Genomic DNA, 22,557 nt, shown 5'->3' on the forward strand with positions numbered 1-22,557 from the left:
CTGTAGCCTGAAGATACTAGTTGGCAGTTGGGTTGTTCCATTTGTTATACTTTGCTGAATGATTTGCCCATCCATTTTCTGATTCTGCATTTCTGACACAATACGTTTTATTCTACTTAACTAAACACAAGTCCTCATTGGTAATATGCTGCTTTAGTCCACTGTGGCTCTCCTTTTCTCTTTGGGTTATTTACGTTGTCATGAATTCCTAGCTTTGGTAATATAATCAGCCTTATGATGTTCTCCTTACTTCTAATCTGTCCTCTCACTCTAACTTCCAAACAGTTACCAGATGAATATGCCTAAGACACAGATCTGGCCATGCCACTCTCCTGCTGAAAAGAACTTTGGTACTTGTTCCTAATGATGCTATAGATGCCAGGTTCAGGAATTTATATTTTAAAGCCCCCATAATCATATTCCACCTACGTTTTCAGAATTATTTAATATTATTATCCTTCACACATTTAACATTCTAGTTGAACTGACCTATTAACTATTCCAGATACCTAATATTCCATCTCATTTTCCTGCTTTCCCCCAGATGCATTCCCTCCTCATCATTGCCCCTGGAAATCTTGATTTTTCCTTCAAGGTTAAGCTTAAGTGGCACCTCATGCAGGAAGTGTTTTGCCTGATCTCCCCATTTCCCCCCTCCTCTTTATTATTAATGTTTTCTCTTTATTCAAATTATAATATATTTACTTTATAATATGTCCCTCCAGTGGAATGTAAGGACTTTTTTTTTTTTTTTTGGTATCTGTATCCTTAGTGCCTGGCTCATAGTAGGCACATAATGTTTGCTGAATTGAATGAGAAACCAAATGTTTTAGGGATATGAAGTATGTATCTTGACTTCTCTATGTGTTAGCTCTGTTGATTGTGGACAATTCACTTAACCTTTTTGAGCCTCAGCTTCCTTATTTGTAAAAAATGCTTTTAAAAATACTGTTTGTACTACCTCATGAGAGGGTACAAATGTTCTGCATTTGTACTTGTGACCCAAAAATGAGATGGCCAGTGACACACAGCTACTTCTCTTTACCATCCAAAGTAACATCTTTCTGGTATGCAGGGTACATGGAATAGTGGACTAAAATTCATATCTGCCTACCTTACAGGGTAGTTATGGGAAAAATACTTTGTAAACTATTAAGATTTTATGTAGTTCTTGTTATTTATAATAAAAGCACCTTGACTTTCAAGTCTTACCCCTCACCTATTATTTGAAAATTCTCAAAACAATTTAATAGGGAGAATCTGGTACTATATGGACTTCTATAATGACATGAGAATTTCACAACAATAAAACCTTCAAAACAGTGGAAGCTCTGTCCATCTCCTGCATAATGGTAAATAAATTACCAATAAATCTTCAGTTTATCTTTTTGTGTATTTTCAACATGATTTTTTCCATGTAAAAAACAAAATAAAACTGTATAAATATCCTTCATGTGACTGGGTATGCATTGTCAGTGTATTGAAATGGACTTTAAAAAAAACCTTTTTTTATCATAAACTTTATTAATTAACAAAAGCAAATAAAGATAAAGAATAAGGAATAAAGTAACATAAAGCTCGTAGCATTTTAGGAAAATGGAATTAAAGGAATTAACAAGCAAACAAATATTTTTATTCAGTGGCTTTTTTGAGTCTACCAGAAGTATAATTCTCTTTGGTTTTTTTCTTTTTTAATATGGCTTTAGTCAGTGTATAATTTTGGATAAGCTAATCTCTGTGTCACTTTATTTAGGTCTTTCTATAGTTTCTCGTATGCTTTAGTGTTTTTGTGGTGCCATAATATTTCTTATCTTTAAATTTTGTACTTTTGTAGCCATTGTCAAATCATTGGACATAGTTGTTTCCAGTTTTTTATTGTTGCAAATTACAGATTCATGGAATTTTAGTATTGGAAGGGTCCTTAGTAGCTCTCTAGTCAATGCATTCCAAAAAAGAATGTACCTCTACAACATGAGCAACAGGAGTTTATCCAGCCTCTGTTTGAAAATCTCCAGTAAAGTAATGCTTTGTTGGTGGAGTTGTGAACTGATCCAACCATTCTGGAAAGCAATTTGGAACTATGCCCAAAGGGCTATAAAACTATACATACGATTTGATCTGGTAATACCACTGCTAGCTCTCTATCCTAAAGAAATCATAAAAAAGGGAAAAGGACCCACATGTATAAAAATATTCACATCAGCTCTTTTTGTGGTGACCAAGAATCAGAAATTGAGGGGATGCCCGTCAGTTTGGAAATGGCTGCACAAGTTGTGATATATGTTGTAATGGAACACTGTTGTGCTATAAGAAATGATGAACAACTGGATTTCAGAAAAACCTGGGAAGACTTACGTGAAAGGATGTTGAGTGAAATGAGCAAAAGCAGGCAAACATTGTACAGAGTAATAAGAACATTGTGTGATGACCAACTCTGATAGACTTAGCTGTTCTCAGCAAGCAATACAGTGGTCTGTTCGAAAAGACTGATGATGGAAAATGCTATCCACATCCAGAGAAAGAATCATGGAGTCTGAATGCAGATCAAAGCAGACTATTTTCTCTTTTTTTTCTTTCTTAGGGTTTTTCCCTTTTGTTTAGATTTTTCTTTTCACAACATGACTAATATGGAAATGTTTATTATGATTGTACATGTATAGCCTGTATCAGATTACTTGCTCTCTGGGGTGGGGAGGGGAAGGAGAGAGGAAGAAACAAATTTGGAATTCAAAATCATATAAAAGTGAATGTTGAAAACTATCTTTACATGTAATTGGAAAAAATACTATTAGGTGGGGAAAACCCCCCAAAAAACAAAGAATAAAAAATCCCCAGTAGGAATGAAAACTCATGTTTTGACACTCTCCTTTCCATTTTAGGATATTGATCCTAAATTTGCTCCTTTTCAATGGTCGCCCCTTACTCTCATCTGTTATCCGGGGCCAAATATCGTGATTGGCCTCTAGCTTATCAGTTACTTTCTTACTATGGTACCCAGAGGTAAACAAAATGCTCTAGATGTGAACTGAACAGGGAGAATATAGAGGAAGTATCATTATTATCACTATCAAAATGCAGCCCAAGATCTCTTTAGCTTTTTTGGCTGCTGTGTCATAGAACTGACTCTTTGTGCTTGAAGTCAGAAACCTCTAGGTCTTTCTCAGCCTGAGTACTTTTGCACAAATAGGCTCTTAAAAAAAAACTTTTTATGATATCTTTAAGATAATAGTTTTAGCCGTGGAATTGCTAGTATGTTTGATTAGTTTTGCTACATTGTATGTTGCCACATCACCCTCCAAAATACTGATACCAGTAAATAGCTCCACTGTTAGTGTGACCGAGGAGGGCCTGTTTCCTTGTCCTTTACCAACATTGAAATTTATAATTTTTTTTTTTTTGCTATTTTTGTTGCCCTATTAAGTGAGGTAATATCTTAAAGGAGTGGCTTGATTTATAAAATAGCCTTGTTTTGAAGTATACTTTCAAATATTTTGAGTATAAGGATAAGAGATCTTTTCCTGTGTTGTTTCTGTTATAACTGCACCCTCTGAACTAAAAACAAATTGAGAATTTTAAAGCACTGTCTCTATTTACACACACACATACACACACACACACACAAATAAAAAAGATAGTATATTAGATCCTATAGCATTCTAGCAAGCTGATGCTATTATCATGTTATATTGGGACTGGAATGAGGCAGCTGAGTGGTGCAGTAGATAGAATGCTGTCCCTGAAGTCAAAAAGACCTGAATTTAAGTGTGACCTGAGACATTTAATAGCTGTGTAATCCTAGTCAAGTCACTTAAAAGGACCTCTTTGCCTCAGTTTCCTCAATTGGAAAATGGGGATGATAACAGTACCTACCTTGCAGAAGGACTGTTGTGAGGATCAAATGAAATAATATTTGTAAAAGTGCTTAGCTCAGTGCCTGGCACATAGTAAGTTCTTGATACCTGCTTATTCCCTTTCCCCTTCTAACCCTTTGTATAGAAAGTGGAGAATTCTTACAGGGATTGCTTTGCTATTGACTTTCCTCGAGAAAGCATTTTGAAAACGTAGATGGACATTCAGGATGACTGATGAATGTTGCCCTGTGAGAGACTAAAAGGTGGTGAATTTAGCAAGCTTGGGCACTGTATTAGAAACTTGAATAGTATTAATTATAAGATGGAATTTCATTTAAAGCAGGACCATTTTGGGTTCTGTCCAAAGGAGTTTATTTTATAGAAGTATTTACTTAAATTTAACAAGTATTTCCAGTTCTGAATTTCAGAATTTCAAGTGCAATACTCTATTCTAGGATGGTTCACTCTTCAAAAAAGGGAGTTAAAAATAGTGATTTTTGTATCATAATAGTAAGAATAGAGAGGCAGCAGTGATGGGATGGATAGAGAGTTGGCCTTGAAGCACACCCAGGCACACTGAGTTCTGGTCCTCGTTTTGACATATAGGCAGGTCATGATTAATGAAAATTCAAGAACATGAAATTTTATTTAGTAGGAATTATGAAGTGATACCAGGTTGCATTTACTATGAATCAAAATAGTAATGCATCATTTGTGAGCTAGTTGATGATTTGAACACACCACAGTGTGGTCAGTCTGCACTTGACTGTTGTGGGTGGATGTGCTTTGCTGCTTCATAAGTTGTCTCAAGAGCAGCCTTTGACATAAATAACAGAAAGATTGAATGTTTAAGATGAAAGTATTTTCAAATAGTACAGGAAAGAAAAGGCTTATTATTACATTAGAACAAAAATTTGATGTAACTGTGTCTTGAATGTAGTCATAGTAATTCTAAAATAAGAGATGTTAGAATGCCTGAATTTGTGCTTACAGGGTCAGACAAGAAAAAGGCAGTTTCATCAGTGTTTTGTGGTTTGCAAACAACTGCAAGGAATAGAAGTGGGACAAGGATGGAAATGGAGCATATCATTAAATATATGGATTAAAGAGTGTAATAAAAAACCAATTCTTCTTGGCAGAGCAGCCATTCAGACAAAAGTTTAAATGGAAATGAAGTTGATGGTGAGGAAGCTTTTACTGCAGGTATTTGGTTGATTTTGTCTCTTTAAAAATTGAGTTCAGATGCATAATGTTAAAATTAGTGGAGAAGAGGCCAGTACAGATGAGAAAGCAGAAGCAAAATATCATGATATTTTGAAGAAAATAATACGTGACATGAATATACTGATAACACAATTTTTATTGTTGATGAAAAAGGCTTATTTTGGGAAAGGATGTCTTTCAGAACTTCAATTTCTTTCTCTTTCTTTTTTTGTGTGTGCTTTTAAAATTTTATTGTAATATTTTTGTCCAACTGCATGTAAAAACAATTTTGAACCTTTTTAATTTTTTTACATTTGTGAGTTCCAAATTCTTTCCTCCTTTCTCTCCTTATTGAAAAGGCAAACAGTTTGTTAAGGCTATATATGTAAAGTCATACAAACCATTTCCTTATTATTAATGTTGTCAAAGAACACTGGAAAAAAAAAACCCAAGAAAAGTAAAGAAAGTTAAAAAGCCCAATATGCTTGGATCTACATTCAGATTATATCAGTTCTTTCTCAGGAGGTGAATAGCATTTTTCATCATAAGTCTTTTGGAACTGTCTTGTAACATTGTATTGATCAGAATATCTAAGTCACATGTAGGTGATCATCATATAATATTGCTTTTACTGTGTATAATAATGTTCTTGTGGTTCTTCACTTTGCATCAGTTCTTGTATTTCCAGGTCAAGTTTTTCTGAAATCATCATGCTTGTCTTTTCTTACAGCACAGTAGCATTCCATTACAATAATTTGCCACAATTTGTTAAGCCATTCTGCGAGTGATAGGCGTCCCTTCAATTTCCAATTTTTTGCCACCACAAAAAAGAACTGCTATAAATATTTTGGTACATATAGATCCTTTTCCTTTTTTTTAATTCTCTTTGAGTAAAAGATTATTGTACAATATGTACATTACCCTTTGGGCATTGTTCTAGATTGCTTTCCACAATGGCTGGATCAGCAGAACTTAACTTTCTAAGAAACAAAAAAACTCAGTCTGCGTTTAAAGTATCTTAAAGATAGCCTAATACTTTTATTGGGAGGTAATAGAGAAGGGGATTTTTAAATTAAAAGAAATGCCTGTTTATCTGTCTTAAAATTCTTGAGTTTTAAGGGGCTATAATTGGCAGTTAAATAAGAAACTATAGGTGACTAAAACTCTTTTTGAAGACAAGTTTTCAAGTTATTTTAGCCCAGCTATTGTAGGACAACAGTGTTGAGTTTAAAGCATTACTAATTTTAGGTGGTGTCCCAGTACACCTGGTTCATTGTGTGAGAATATGAGCGTGCATTTCCCGGAGCAATAGATAAATAGATTCTTTGTACCCACCAGTGTATTTATAAAGAATTAAAGAAAGACAAAACAGATCAGTCCACACTGTTAAAATATTTTAAACCACAGTAATGATGTTTTCATGTTGTCAGAGTAGGTCTTTAGGTAATTTTCATTAACTATAAATTTTTTTTAAATTTTGCTTTATTCCTCTTTGTAATAATACATTTGAATCAGAAATTTTTTATCCTTTGCTGTTATTTCGTTAATAAATAATTCCATTGAACTGGAACCAATTACCATATTTTACATGTAATTATAATTTTGAATAGTGCTAATTGGAATAATATTATTTTAGAGGATTCATTATTTGCACCAATCGGGGGCTAACTATTTCCTGTGTGATCCTGTTTATCTTGCATGAATGGTAAAAATTCTTTTAATCTTGTTATAATGAATAAATATTTTTAAGCATAATTTTTTGGGAGGTGGTTATCAAAAGTTCCAATAGCTTAAACAAATAGAGGAAAAATCTAGGTCAGAGTTTTGTTTTGTTTTGGTTTTTTTAGAGAAGCTACAGGAGTTCCTACCAGCTTCACAGATGAAATATAAATTCCTCTGACATTTAAAGCCTTCACAATCTGGATTCAAACTACCTTTCCAAGCTTATTGCACATTATTCACCTTCATTTCCCCTACATTCCAGCTAAACTGGTTTACATGGTATTCCTGGTAGAGAAGATATTTCATTTCCAGTCATCCTGCTTTTGTGTTGCCTGTCTCCTATGCCTGGGATGTGTGTTCTCCTCTTTACCAGTGCCTCATAGAATTCCTCACTTCCCTCAAAGTGTAGCCCAAGTGCCACTTCTGACAGATGATCCGCTTGGAAACCTTGGAATTACTTTGTATTTATTTGCTTTGTGTGTACACTTTGGGGGCAGGTAAGTGGCACAGTTGCTGAATCACTGGGCTGGGAGTCAGGAAGACCTACCTGAGTTCAGGTATGACTTCTGATGCTTACTGTGTATGACTTTGACAAGTCCCTTAATATCTCTGCTTAGATTCCTCATCTGTAAAATGGGTCTAATATAGCACCTACCTCTTAGGATTGTTGTGAAAATTAATAAAATTAAGCAGTATTGCCAAGTACTTTGCAAACCTCAAAAAACTATACACGTGCTAGCTAGTTCCCTTTTTTGTGTGTGTCCTTATGTACCCCATTAAAATGTAAACTTTTTGGAGGCCTGAGGACTTTTATTTTTGTATTTGTATCCCCAGTGGTGCTAGGAACAAAGAGGATACTTAATAAGTTCTTTTTTAATTTTAGTAATCCATTAAAAATCATGAACTTGACAAATATCAACAAATATGAACCAATATTCGTGTTTATACAAAGAGTAGAAAAAGAGACTTATCAGTGGTGTCAGATAAGAAATGGGGCTACTAAACAATACATGAAGATTCTTGTGGACCTCACATTGATTTAGAAGGCCACATATTAATATTATATATATTTTATTGTATTTTTATTTTGTTAAATATTTCCATTACATGTTGGCACCCATTTGACACCTTTGTTGTATAACACTGCAAATATTGTGAACAACTTCTTTTATTAAATTTAATACAGTAGTTCAACATTGCTTTGCTTTCTGAACTTCTAAACTTCTCTTTCTTTGCATATCTTAAAAATGTTAAATTAATGCTCATTCTTTTTTTTTTTATATTACCATTTCCCCTCTTTCCTCAAGAAAAAATAACCCTCTGTTGTAAAAAGAAGAAATATAATCAGGCAAAGCAAATCAACACAGTAGGTCACATCTGAAAATATGTATGTCATTCTGCACCTCAAGAACATTAAGTTTTTGCCAAGAATGTGAAATGTGATTCATCACTAGTCTAATGTGTCATGATTTGCTGTTGCATTGATCATAGTTCTTAAGCCTTTCACAATCGTTTTCCTTTGCAGTGTAGTTGTGCAATATAGTTTTAAGACATGAGACTTGAGGACCTGTAGGACCTGAAGTATAGACAGAATTGCCCCTTTATCTTCTTATTCTTTTCCCCAGTCTCTAAACCTTAGTTGATAAATTTTAAAGTGTGATTTTCCTAAAGTTGACCCATATATGGAGGAGAATCTGACTATTAGCATGGGCCTCTGGGTGACTTGTGAAGAGTATGGAATTCTGCCTAGAGTTCTTTGGCTCTGACTAGGGAAGATTTGCCCAGTCTTGCCTGGAACTTGAACTTCATGCCTCTTGTGGCCATTTCCCAGACCTGCGGGGCTCTCCACTCTACTCCCTGGCCTTGGGGTCTCTTCATCTCCTGTCTCTCCCTCTCTTTTCTGAAAGGGCCTATCTAGATGACTTGTATTTCTATCCTCAGCAGTTAGCAAAGTGCCAAACTCATAGTGAGCCATTTAATAAATGCTTTATCATTATCGTTGCCAGTAGCAGTCTACCCCCTCCCCAAATCCCACTTCTTACGAGGAAACATAAAAAGTTGGCATGTCATTTTGAAAACTTTGTCAACTTTTTAGGGTCTGGAGTGTTTTAGAAACTGAAAAAGAGACCCAGAATCAAGTGACAATTTGTTAGTGACAGAAACCTTTTCCATTACATGAATGAATAAATTATACTTTTGTCTTTCTGAAATTTTTTTGAGAGTGGTAATTTATCTGTTTGTCTGCCCCTCAAGAATATCCAACTTTGGTGCAAAATAAAAAGGGCAGTGGACTTCGACTTAATTAAATTCTTATCTGCTATAATTTTAATATATTGGCTTAGAAGAAATTGGCTGTAGTTTGGAAAAAAAAAAAAAAGAGCAGTCCCATAAGTATTTGCACAGTTCATTTAAGCTGAATTGGCAAAACTTCAGAATTTAAAAAAGTTTTTTAAAAATAAATTTTTATTGATGTCTTTTTATAACAGCCTGTACTTTTAAAATAATTTATGAATAATTTATAATTTATTAATATCTTTTTATAACAACCTACAATTATATTTTTAAAAATGCTGTTACATACATGGTTCATACTCATAATCTTTCTCCTTCCCCTACCTGTAAAGCAGAGGAAGAGGGGTACCTCTTAATTTTGGGGCCAAGCTTGGTCATTATGATTTCATAGCATTAAGTTTCTACTTTTCTATTTAGTTTGTTGTAGTTGAGAGATACTCACATACACACACATTTTTATATATATCCACATATGTCTGTGTATACATATATACACATACATGTGTGCATATACACATATTGTTTTCCTGTTTTTGTTTATTTCACTTTTTATCAGTTTTTTTTTACATCTTCTCATACTTATTAGTATTGCTCATACTCCTAACTTTTGTAGCACAATAATATTTCATTACTATTACCTAGTGAAATAGTGGAAGCATCTACTTCCAGTCCTACTAGAAAAAAGTGTTGTATATATATGAAGGTAATTCTTTTTGTCATTCAGCTTCTTGGGGTGCTTAGTAGCAAAATCTCTGGGTTTAAAGGTGTGGACATTTTAGTTGTCCTCTTCACATAGTTTAGTATCTGCATGCTCAGCATGATAACAGACATTATTTGATGACATAAGTATGCAAGTAATATATAGAATTTTTGAAAAGAGGGGAAAGGCATTTGAAAATATGAAATATCTTTATATTTCAGAAATGGATATAAAATTTGTAAGCTGGAACTGTTGTAATATGTTGTAGGATAAAGCCCGACTTAATGGCTTAATAGTACTATATTCAAGTCCATAAAAATACATTTTAAGCATAACAGCGTGGCAGAGGGCTGTTTACAAAGCAGCAATGTTGGAAATGGAAAAGTCTTTTGAGGAAATCAAAAGTTGGGCTATAACTGAGACTGGGCCAGAGCCTAAGGTGTTGAGTTGTAGCATATTAAAGATATTACAACCCCTGAGATTTGGAACTGACAGTGAGGAGGATGGCTATTTCCAGAATCAGGAACAGAATCCAGTCATAATCTAGAGAAACAGTTGGGAACAGAGCTTACCTTTTTTGTTTTCTAGGAATTCTGTGACTGTAACATGTAGCTGGAAATGGTAAACTCAGATGCATTTAGGCATTGTTTTTCCAGGAGAAAAGAAATGTATCATGTATAGTTGGGGAAGACACAACTGTGGTGGAATAGGACAACATCATTGAGCTCTAAGAACAGTGTGTATAGGGAGGAGGGTCATTGATTAGAGGCAAAACCCTATGGTTTCATGAGCAAAATTCTCACAAATTAGGTGGACTAGAAAATCACGGAGGCAATTTGGGGCACTGGAAACAGTGCTAGATTTGGAGTCAGGATGTGGGTTCAGATCTTCTCTCTGTTCCTTACCCCCTGTATGATCTTGGACAGGGGTTGCTTCACCTAGTTTTCTCATCTATATGACATGGAGGCTGGAGGAGGCAATTGGATTAGATAATCTCCAATATTCCTTTTGTCTTGAAATCTTTGAACCTCTTAAAGTCTTATCTAAAATGTCTTATGATTCTTTACAAGAGGTTGGAAGAATAGGCAACAACTTGAAACTTACAGAAATTGAGCTTTTTCCCTCCAGGTGTCCCAATGCTTTTTGATTGTAAAGAATTCTCCTTATTAATTTCCATTTGTATAAAAATGTCTGTAGTATTTAGCAGGGAAAAAGATTCAAACTGGGTACCAAGATTGTCTTGGGATTGACTAAAGGCCACAGGGGTGGGGAACCTGCCGCCTTGAGTGTGGCCTTCTAGATCCTTGGGTGTGACCTTTTGAGTGATTCCAAGTTTCACAGAATTGATCCTTTTAATAAGGATCTTTAATAAGGAACTTCTGTGAAGTTTGGATTCAGTCAAACTGCTAGCTGTATGACTCTGGGCAAGTCACTTAACCCTGTTTGCCTCAGTTTTCTCATCTAAAATGAGCTGGAAAAGGAAATGGCAAACCACTTTTGCCAAGAAAACTTGAAATGGGATCATGAAGAGTTGACCAAAATTAAATGACTCAACACTAGGTAGTGTATTACTATTCCCATTTTGTAGATGAGTAAACTGAGTCTCAGATGAAGTGACTTACCCAGGATCACACAATTGCTAAATGTCTGGGTTTTTCTTCCCACTGTACCATATTAGAACTTTAGCCTCGGAGAGTTCAGGGATACTTCCATGCTATGATAATGAAGCATTTAGGTAAGACTAAATGAGTGGTGGTCAAATGGTGTCCTTCTTTAGTGCAGGTTGGGGAGGAAGAGAAGGAGACAGTTTGGGACTTAAACTATAACCAAAAAATAAATTAAAAAAATATTTTAGTGGTGGTATTAAAAGTATAGGATCATAGTGAAAAGGTCAAACTGGCCTACAAGTCCTTTATTTTCTTGTGATTTTAAAAAAACTTAACAGCAATGAATATTTTCATATACATGGTATAATAGAAGATGATTTTATCTCTTAATAAATACACCTTGCCTTTTTTATGTGTATAGTAAATTCAACATAAAGCTTATAAAGGTTTTTCTACTGGTTTGCTTCTTTCTAGCCTTCTGTTCTTTTCTGTGCCTTAAAAAAATATGTTTCAGTGGCTCTTTTTTTCCCCTTTTGGTCCCTATCCCTTCTCCCTTTCGCCCCACCTACACTGGGAAATATGAGAAATCTCTTTTAGTAAATGTGTGTAGTCCTACAAAACAAATTCCTATTTTTGGATATGTCTGAAAAAAGTATGTTTTGATATGCATCTTGGATCCATCACCTTTTGTGTCAGGTGGTTCGTTATCTGCTCTCTGCAGTTATGGTTGGTCATTGCATTGCTTCAGGTTCTTAGGTCTTTGAATTAGAGCCCAGCTGGATTTCAAATTCCTCTAGGACATGAACTCTGTTTTTTATTTCTTTTCTATCCTTAGCACCAAGCACAAGCTGAATTTGGTTCAATAAATATTTAATGAGGAATACAAAATCATTATTATCTAAGACATGGAAGAAATTCTGACTGAGCTGTTATGCTGACCTGTTCTAAGAAAATCACAGTCTACCAAGGGTTCATTCCACTTGCCAAAAAATGGTAAACCTTTCATAATTACCTTGAGTAAATCATTGAAATGCCCATGGATGCCAAAAATATTCAGCATACTTTAGAAACTAGGGGAAAAATTACGACTAGGAGGTCAAAGCTTCTGGTACAAACAACCCATGACAGATAAAGGACATAAACAGAAAAGTGTTATATTATTCCTTGAGATTGGGAGGGCTGAAAATATTCATCCATTCAGTATACTGTAAGGGATATCAGGAGGCTGAAGCATTTCCTTAGACACTAATTATCTAACCTTCTCTCCCTTTCGATCAGAGTTAACTCAGACTGTGGTAACCATTTTTATCAGTTAATTACTAATTAAGTATGGTCATGTGGGTGTCTGAGCAGCAAGATTTAGTGAAAAGAGCACTGGATTTGGAGGAAAAAGACCTGAGTTTAGAATTCAACTCTGCCACATATATTACTTATTATGTGATGTTGAGCAAGTTACTTAGCCTCCTTAGGCTGCATTTTTAGTTTCTGTAAATGAGGCTAGACTAGATAATCTTAAAAGTCTTTTCTGTCTCTAAATTGTACGCTGCATTCCTATGATCTGTGAGTAAGAATAATGTAGAGGCAGTATCATTTGTTTAATGAATGTATAAAGGACTTGCAGCCATATGAAAAGTGTTCTAATAATTAGAAAAATGCAAATTAAACCAACTTGAATATTCCCTCTCCACCCATTAATTGACAAAGATTGTATCACAAAAAGAGAAAATGACATTTGTTAGAATAGCTACAGGAAAATGGATACACTGGTGGACTGTTGGCAGAATTGTCAGTTAATCCAGTTATTTTGGAAAGAAATCTGGGACTATATCAAAAAATTCATTAAACTGGGTATCTCCTTTGACTCATGTGATACCAGAGATCAACTAAAGTGGAAAAGTGTATGTACAAAAATTTTATAGCAACTCTTTATATTATAATGAAGAATTGGAAACTAAGGAGGTATACCCATCAATATGAGAATGGCTAAAGAAATTATGCCACATGAATGTAACAGAATAATAATAATTGCTGGCATTTGTGTGGTCCTTTAAGTTTGCAGAATGCTTCACGGATATCTCAGTGTTGGGAGGTGTGTTTCTATATACCCATTTTACATAGGAAATTGAGGCTGATAGGGATTAAGTGGCTTGCCCAAGGTCATATAGCTTCTACTAAGTATCTGACGATGCATTTGAATTCAGGTCTAACATGCCCTTCAGTGTATCACCTAGCTTACTGTACCACGTTACGTATGTAAGAAATGATGAAATTCATGGATTCAGAGAAACTTGGGAAGACTTCTATGAACTGATGAAAAATGAATTGAACAGATGGGTATGATTCTCCCCATCCCACTTTTTTAAAGGAGGTGGGGGAGTGGGAGGCAGAAGATAATGCTTGTCTGCCTTTCCCCTCTAAAAAAAAGTTTTAAAAAATCTAAATAATCCAGGTGGCACAAGTATGCTGGAGCCAGCACAAACTTGTTTGTGTCCATTGTTATTTCAGTGTGAGTATTTATACCTCAGAAATCAGAAGACACTACAAATTAAGGTTTGACTTAATGGTTGTCTAGACTTAAGAAGGGGATGGAGAAAATGTTAATAGTGCAGATTAAATGTGACATGGGCATATTTTTATTTTTTGGAGAGCCAGTATGCTACTACCATTTGGAATATAGGATATGTTCAGGAAGAGATAAATAACATTACAAAGGTTAGTGTAGGTTGTCCTGAACCTGTGTACGTGATAAGTAGATAAGTAGATAGAATTCTGGATCACACAGGGCTAAGACTTTGTGAAGGAAGTGTAAATGAACTGAATTATGAAATGAGGTTATGAGGTCATTCCAAACATAGGGGGTTCAGTAACGTATTTTGTAGAACAATAAGTAGACCATTGTCCCTGGAGCTAAGGGTTTTTATAATTTATACTAGAAGACAAAGGTGGGGAAAGGTAGGCAGATGGTGGTCAAATACCCCTAATTTTTATAAGGAATTACGCTTTATAGTGGAAAGCCACTGAATATTTTTTAGTATTAGGGTGGTATCTTCAGAGCTACATTCTGGGACAATTAGGATTGTAGATTTAGAGCTGGAAGGTAACTTAAGGGTTGTGTAATCTAATTCTTTCATTTTCCTTATTCATCTTCTGTTGATGCTTTTTAAAAATTATGTGAACTGTTATTCCCAGTTACCTTCTTTCTTCATAGTATTCTTCATAAAGAATAAACTGTAATGAAGAAAAACAATTAAAACAAACTGACATGGTAACTAAACGTAATAGAATATGCAGCCTTCTGTACCTGTTGTCTACCACCTCTCTATAAAGAAATATTTTATCATATGACCTCTGGAACCAAGATAAGTGTAGCACCAATGTGATATTCACATGTGCCAGAAATATCTGGTGCAGTTCTGAATCATGAAATACAACAGAGTCTCCCCATGGAAGACAGAACCAAAACATTTATTCAGACACCAGAAAGCCAAATCCAACATGGCAACAAAAATCTATACACAATAACAATGCAGAGGACAGCACCATCCCTGAGCCGTCCCCCTGCTAGGCTTCCCACAACCAGCTCCATTAAATAAATCACAAACAAGCCCTCTCACTCACACTAGCCAGCTGCTTACTTGCCTGCATCCTTCAGTTCTGAGTGTTCTGATCAAATTTCCCCTCACCTCTGCTCTAGCTCCACCTCTTCCTTCTCCACTCTTCCTGCTCAACCTCTTCCTGTTCCATGTGACTTAAGACTTATGTGACTCAGGCTTCCATGAGACTTAAGTAGGTCACATGGGCCTATTAATGAATAGGAAAGATCTTCCCATTTAAATTACCATTACAATTAGTCATTACACTTAATTTGCATTCTAATACCTTTGTTTATTGTAGTGATTGAATATATCATTCTTTTTAAAATTTTGCTTTACTTGGTTCATCTGATCTTTACAGTGCATTAATATTCTTTTTATATGCTGCAATTTATTTATCCATTTCCCAGTTCATGGGAAATAGTTTTTTGCCTCACAAAGTGCTGCTGTGTATATTTTTGCTTCTGGGTGACCTTTCTGTTTTTGAGCTCCATAGATCAGAAGGGCAAAAGGTATGAACAATTTAGTGATATTCTCTCCGTAGATCTCATATTCTTTTCCAGAACTGTTAGACCAGAGGTCCTTGGGGGTATTTGAGACCCTTTAGGGAGTTCTCTGAGGTCAAAAACATTTTTATAATAATACTAACATAATATTAAAGCTATTAAAACATTCCTCCTGCTTCTAACTATGTACCTGTGTGAGGCTGGATTTTTTTCATATATTTCAACCAAAACATTACAGTTGATTGAATTCAGAAGCAGATATGATACGGCAGACAGTAAAGAGATTTTGCAGAAATATGTAAAACTATTCCTCTCTTCTCACTAAATTAGTTATTTTTCATAAAAATGTTATTTATACTTACATATATTGAATTTCTTATTGTTTTAAAATATATTAATATTTTTAACTTTTTAAGTTTTAACTTCTAATACAATAATATTAAAAGATATAACTCCCATAAACATAAGTTCTTTGGAGTCTTCAATAATTTTTAAGAGTGTAAAGGAATCCTGAGAAAAAGTTCGAAAACCATTGTTTGACCAGTTCATAGCCTATTTTCATCTTTTGTCCCCTCTGGGATAAGAAGTGAAACCTCTCAGTGTTTTAATTTGATTTACTCTAGCTATGAAGAATTGGAATATCAGCTCCCTTGTTTTGTAAGAGATGGGAAACTGAGGTCCAGAGAGATCAAGTGACTTGCCCAAAATTATACAGGCAAGAACTGGCAGTTAGGGTTCAGATGCAGGTTACAGAACTATAAAATTTCAGAGTTGGAAGAGTTCAAATTTCCCCTTTTGCAGCTTGTACCCCACTGCTTAAATGCTTCCTTTTGGTGCCCCTTAAGCAGCCTGGTCTTCCTCTGCTCCTTCCTAGGGGCTTACCATATTGTTGCAAGATCAGCTTTAGCACTACTGCATCTCAAAACTCTGTAGTTTCGGAAGTCTGCCATCTGCAATTTCTCCAGCAATAAGAACTAGAGGTGTGTATCAGCATACTATGCTGGGCTTTGACATTGAATTGTTAATTACTAATAGTTGGGTCCAGCTATTCAATCATGTCCTTGTCCACCTGATTGCTCTATTGATTAGCCTTCATTTCTCTATTTTTTTTCCCTTAAGAATGGCATTGTGGACTTCGTTAAATGTTTTGCTGAAATTCAGGTAGTAAGTATAAATAGCATTCCTCTGATTTACCAGTCAGCAAAGTAAAAAAGGTTAGACTAGCATGTTCTGCTGTGGATGAAGCTAGACTTGACTCAGTGGTTCATGTCTTTTCTAGAAGTTTACTAACCATCTATTTATTTACTAAATCATTCTATAATTTTGCTAGGATGTGAGTCACATGTACTAGACTAGTATATTTACAACCTTTGTTTTTTGAAAATCAGGAAAATATCTTCCTCCAGTCGTGAGATGTGTCTCTCCTATCCCTTGTGCTCTTTTAAGGATCACTGAACAATACCTCAGCATTCACAGTTGTCATTTCTGTCAGTGATTATTGTTACCATACTATTTTAGTCCTTATTTACAAACTTCCTGGACCATTAATTATAGTAGCTTTCAAGTAAGTATTCCTATCTTGACATCTTGTACATTTGATCTGTCACTCTTGTGTAATAAAGCCTTTTAAGCTCTCCTGCTTAGTGAATAAAGTTTATACGCCTTTGTCAGTTGGACAACTCCATAAACTGAGGCCATCCTACAGTTTCCAGCTGTATCTTTATTTATCATCTGATCCCCAATGACCTTGGGGTCACACAGTAATCTGGTTACCTCATGTTGTATTGTGCACCTCTCATGTACTTTCCATTATACACACACACACACGGACCAATATCTCCTACACTGTAAACTCCTTAGGGCAGGGGTTGTGTCCTAGCACAATGTTAGGCTGTAATAAATGTTTGAATGGAATCGTTTGCTGTCTTGTCAGTTCTGTCTTCGTAATATCTCTTAAGTTTATTTGCCTCTTGCTTTAGTCTAATTTAGTCTTCTCCTAAGTGACCATTGAAACAAACTCTTTCCACTCTAGCCCTTGTCTTGAGATCATATTAGTCTTGCTAATACATAGGTATCACTCTACTGTGTAAACTGTTCAGTAATGCCTCCTGAATTACTTGCTGAATAAATTCTGATTGTAGCATTCAATCTCTCTACTTACTGATACTAGTTTAACTTGCTAGCTTTATCTGTCACTACATTCTGTCATTTACAGTTTGGCCAAATTGAAGTGTTTACTATTCACCTGTAGAAGGCCTAAATTTGAGTCTCACTCTGAAACAAACTTCATTTTTTCCCCTTCACTTAAATAAGACTTTATTTTTTTCTCCAATTACTTGTTAAAACAATTTTTATCATTTTAAAAGCTTTGAGTTCCAAATTCTATTCCTCTCTCTCTCCTGTCTCCCTTTTCTGAGACAGTAAGTAATCTGATTTAGATTATACATGTGCAATCATGCAAAACATTTCCATAATAGTCATTTTATACAAGAAGATTCAAACAACAATACAAAAAGAATGAAAGAGTGAAAAGTTGTATGCTTCAGTCTGTATTCAGATACATCACTTCTTTCTTGGGAAGTGAATAGCATGTTTCATCATGAGCTTTTGAGATGGTCTTGGATCTTTGTATTGCTGATAATGGCTAAGTCATTGGCAGTTACTGTCGTTGTTACTGTGTACAATACTCTCTTGATTCTCCTCACTTGGCTTTGCCATCATCTGAACTAAACTTCTTCAAAGTATTTACAAATCTGCTTTTGACATGTAAGGAATTTAAAAAAGTAAAAGCTTTCATATTATAATTAACCTTATTTCTTTTACAGTCTTTTCCTATGTTAAGCAGTGCTTTCAAAGTTATTCAAACTTATGTTTATTTTTGAAGTAAATTTTTATATTCCCCCAGATTTATAAAAGCCCTTGTGTTTTGTGTGAATGGAGATGAATTTTTGGTTTTGGAAATTTACTTCATCTTGGAAATATAAATATTATGTATCAATAGCCTTTGGAAAAGTTCTATTGATATTTCAGTTATTAATGACTTTTTGATCTTTGAGAGGTTTGAAATAGTCGTTTGAAGTGTTTGAGAGATACTGTTTTCTTATGAGGTCAAAAAAGATTATTTTTAGTTTATTTCAGTAATTTTTACTGGTGTTTTCAAGGTGGATTGCTGTTATAATTTAGCTAGTTATTTTTATGGGTGAATTTTGGAATCAGGTTTCTTTTAGATTCATCTGTGTTTCTAACCTTCTAAATCCCTTTTGTAGGGACTTGTAGAAGGAGCGAAATATGAGTTAAGAAGAGAACTAGTTGAGTATCTCTGTGTGGTAAACATCTAATGGTGCCAATAACCTTCTATGTGATTAGATAAGGCAGGGAGCAAATAACAGTACCTAAAATGAAATTCATTATATTTTGTCAAGAAATGACTGATTACTGATGTATTCATTCCCAAATGAGGTGTGTATGTGTTTATATCTATGTATATATACACATACATTCATACATATATACATGCATACATATATATGTATATATAGTTAGACCATGCATGACCTTGTTAGAGCAAAAATAAAAATTAATGAAAGTAGTAATAGCTACTAGCATTTATATAGCACTTTACAAATATCTCAGTACTAACAAGACAACACTTTGATTCAGCTCCACTTAGAAGGATAATGAGAAAGCTTATTACTGGCAACTAAAAGCGTTCCACTTTTTCCTGTTTGAGAAATAGTTACTGTTGCTCCTGAAAAAAATGGAAAATGGAGAAAAGAACAGGCTGCAACACAGACTTGCACTATTTATTGAGGAATTTTAACCTAACAACTTCAGTTATTATGACTATACAAAAAATTTGCAATTGTGTAGCCATAGACCTGGGTTGGCATTTGAACTCCCTATCTCCATCTCCAGTTACTTAGAGAACAGCACCTGAATGTTCCACTGAGCAACTCAAAAACTCCATGTCCAAAACCAGAATTTATTGTGTTTCATCTTAAACCTGGTCTTTCTTTTGAAGTCATTGTTTCTCCCTGTGGTATCATTATTTACTCTCCCACATCTAAAACTTTGGGGTTACCTCCTAGTTCTTTTTCAGGCCCTGCTTAAGTGCTGCTTCCTTTAAGAGATCTTTCCTGATTTTATCTCTCACTTCTCCCTCTCCTTTCTCCCCCTCTCATTTATTTTATGTAAGACTGTTTTCTTCTCTGTAAATAATATTGTATTTGCCAGTAGAATGAATGTAAACTCCTTGAGGGTGAAGATGATTTTGTTTTTGTTTCTCTATCCTCATGACCTAATAGGGGCTTAATAAATTCTTGTTGATTGATCCTTGAATCTATTATTTTCTTTAATTTACTTTTAAAAAATAAAATTTTGCTATCTTTGTTTTTATATCACTTAAGTTTGCCATTGTGTCTCTTTGCCTTCTTTTCTGTTTTTCATATCTAATTGGTTACCAGTGTATTTTCAAATCTGTTTCTTAATTACAACTGACACCATCCTAATACAAATCCTCAAATATTATTATTTGTTTTTTTCCCTCTACCCTCAGCCCCTTAAATCTGTCATTCATATTTCTGTATCGAGTATTATGCTTAGTAAATGTTTGTTGGTTGATTGGTTCTTTACATGGGTTAATTGGTTACATTGGTTCATTTACATTGGTTCTTTATTGGTTAATACAGAATAATTTTTCTGGGTATATAGATCTGGTCATGTTACTTCTCTACTTAGAAATCTTCATTGGTTTCCTGTTGCCACCCTCAAGTAAAATTGATACTCCTTTGTCTGGAGCTCATGACCCTATTTCTTCAGCTTATTTCATATTATTTTCCACCGTGTAACCCCCAAGGCTCCAGAGAAATTGTGCTGTTTTCTATCCCCACCATGCTCTGTACTTTTCCAGTCCACAGCTTTTGCTCATAGTGTTGATTTCTCTTATCTTTTTGCTGCTGAATATTTTTTAACCCATCTCATCCTTTAAAGCCCAGCTTAAAAGCTCTTCATGTCTGTAAAGCCTTCTTTAATTTTCATACTCACTTTTTAGTAAGTATGAAGCTTTCTGACAGACAAACATGTGCCTTCCTCTGACTTGGGTGCTACTCTCAAAGTTGTAAATTTACTACTATACATTTTGACTTCTTAATTTGTTGAAAAATTTTAATTCTATTCCTATTTCAATCAACTGAGCAGTAATTCTAACTAATGCAAATTTTGTGCCATTTCTGGACAAAAATGACAACAAAATGGGTTGCTACAAAGCCTACTTTGAATTCACTTTTTGTCTTGTGTTTTACTGTTCTTTTCTTTGATAATGTGGCAAAACCTGCTATTTTTACCTCCTGTGGTACAGAAATGGTAACCTCTTGGTATTCTACATTAATCATTTTAAAAGTCACTTACCTTGTAGTTTGAACATTAGGTGAACCTCTGGAAACAAAGACCTATCTACTGGCTAGCCAAGCCTTTGGTTTCCTTAAACCTGTAGTTTGCAAGATATTAAAGGCACTAACTGAGAGAAAAATCTATGCACACTAATGAAAAGCAAAATATTCTCTATTCATTCTTAGTTGTAAGAAAAAAACTTGATTAGTACCTTTAACACTATTTCTGATAGCACAGCTACAGTCATGGAAGTATTTTTTGATGATAATAATAGTTGGAGGAAAATACAACTATGGCAATTCATTTGAGAGGACACTCAGAGTAGTTTTCATAATGCCATAAATTTATATTATGTAAGATTTAGAAATTCAAGGAATTTTGTGTTATTTCATTAAATCTTGCTGCAGTATATCGAGCAATTTTCTCATAGTACATTCCAGGGCCTTTTAGTGAGACGTAAAAAGGGGTTATGAAATGACTTCAGTGTATTTAAGACTAGTATTTGATGGACAGAACCTACAATTAACAGAAAGATGATGATGAGGGGCTCCACCAAGTTGGTAGCAATGTCAGAGGAGAAAAGGGGACAAGGATGTTGTGAAGATAAAACTTTTAAGGCTTTGGCAACAGATTGGATATAGGGGATGAGAGAGTGAGGTTTCTAGGCTGGATGACTGGGAGGATGATGGTATCCTTGACAGTAATAAGGAAGTTAGGAACAATTGAAAGTTTGGGTTAGAGAGATAATAGAATCAGTTTTGGACATTTTAAGTTTAAGATGTCTGTAGGACATCCAGTTCTAGATGTCTGTTTGGAGATGGGAGCCTGAAGATAAGGAACTTGGTTAGATTTGAGAATAAATATAGAGCTGATAATTGTATCCATGGTAATTACCAAGAGCACAAAGTAAAATAGTATAGAGGAAGAAGAGAAGAGGGGCCAAGATAAATTCTTTGGGACACCCAGATTTAATGGGCATGACTAGGATGAAAACCCAGCAAAGGAGACTAAGAAGGAGCTGTCAGATAGGAAGAGAATGTAGGTCTTGAAAACCTAAAGAGCCTATCAAGGAGATGAGGATGCTCAACAGTGTGAAATTTTCATTGAATGATGAGATTGAAACCCAGACTGTAGAGAGGTAAGAAGAAAGGAAGTGGAGGTACTTATTGCAGGTAAGTAATTCTCATATTCAAAGGCAACTTTCCATGCGACTTTTTATCATGCCATATTATATTGCCTGTGATATATATGGAAAAAAAAAAAAGGAACCATGAAAAAAATTGTAACTTATGCACCAGCATTTGTTGAAGAAGATTGGGGAGTAAAAAAATGTGAGGGAATCAGTGAAAATCACCAAATTAAATCAATAAATGCTTGAATACTTGATGCCTTAAGTACAAATGGACCCAAGGGAGGATGGCAAAAAATTTGCCAACAAATATTTTTGAGGAGTAAGAAGTGAATACAAAGGCTTATAAATTAAACCGAATACTTATATCTTTATATCACAAATGCTTTGTTTAAAAATCAGTCATGTAAGTACCAACTGTATGCCAGCCACTGTGCATGGTGCTTAAAAAGGTGCTATATGTAGTGAGGACTAAGTAATGTCACACGCACATATTATTGTATTTTAAGTTGGCTACATAGAATTGTGAACTTATTAGAACAACAGAAACAAAATTTAGTCCCCAA

At 34.7% G+C, this 22,557-nt stretch overlaps 1 protein-coding gene across 10 annotated transcripts in view; it reads left to right on the forward strand.

Moving 5' to 3' along the window:
• Nucleotides 1-22,557, forward strand: part of SMAP1 (small ArfGAP 1) — a 326,484-nt gene that overhangs the window by 103,546 nt on the left and 200,381 nt on the right. For 2 of the 10 annotated variants that reach the window (XM_072642577.1, XM_072642578.1), the window contains exon 1: nt 9,354-12,368. The exons of 7 other annotated variants lie outside the window; for them this stretch is intronic. In XM_072642577.1, the coding sequence (XP_072498678.1) occupies nt 12,366-12,368 (3 nt within the window). In that variant the 5' untranslated portion in view covers nt 9,354-12,365. Of the gene's footprint in view, nt 1-9,353; nt 12,369-22,557 lie in introns of those variants that run through there. One more of the 10 variants, XM_072642580.1, reaches the window with a different exon arrangement.

This window comes from Notamacropus eugenii, chromosome 2 (assembly GCF_028372415.1).
Source record: "Notamacropus eugenii isolate mMacEug1 chromosome 2, mMacEug1.pri_v2, whole genome shotgun sequence".
Lineage (NCBI taxonomy): Eukaryota > Metazoa > Chordata > Mammalia > Diprotodontia > Macropodidae > Notamacropus > Notamacropus eugenii.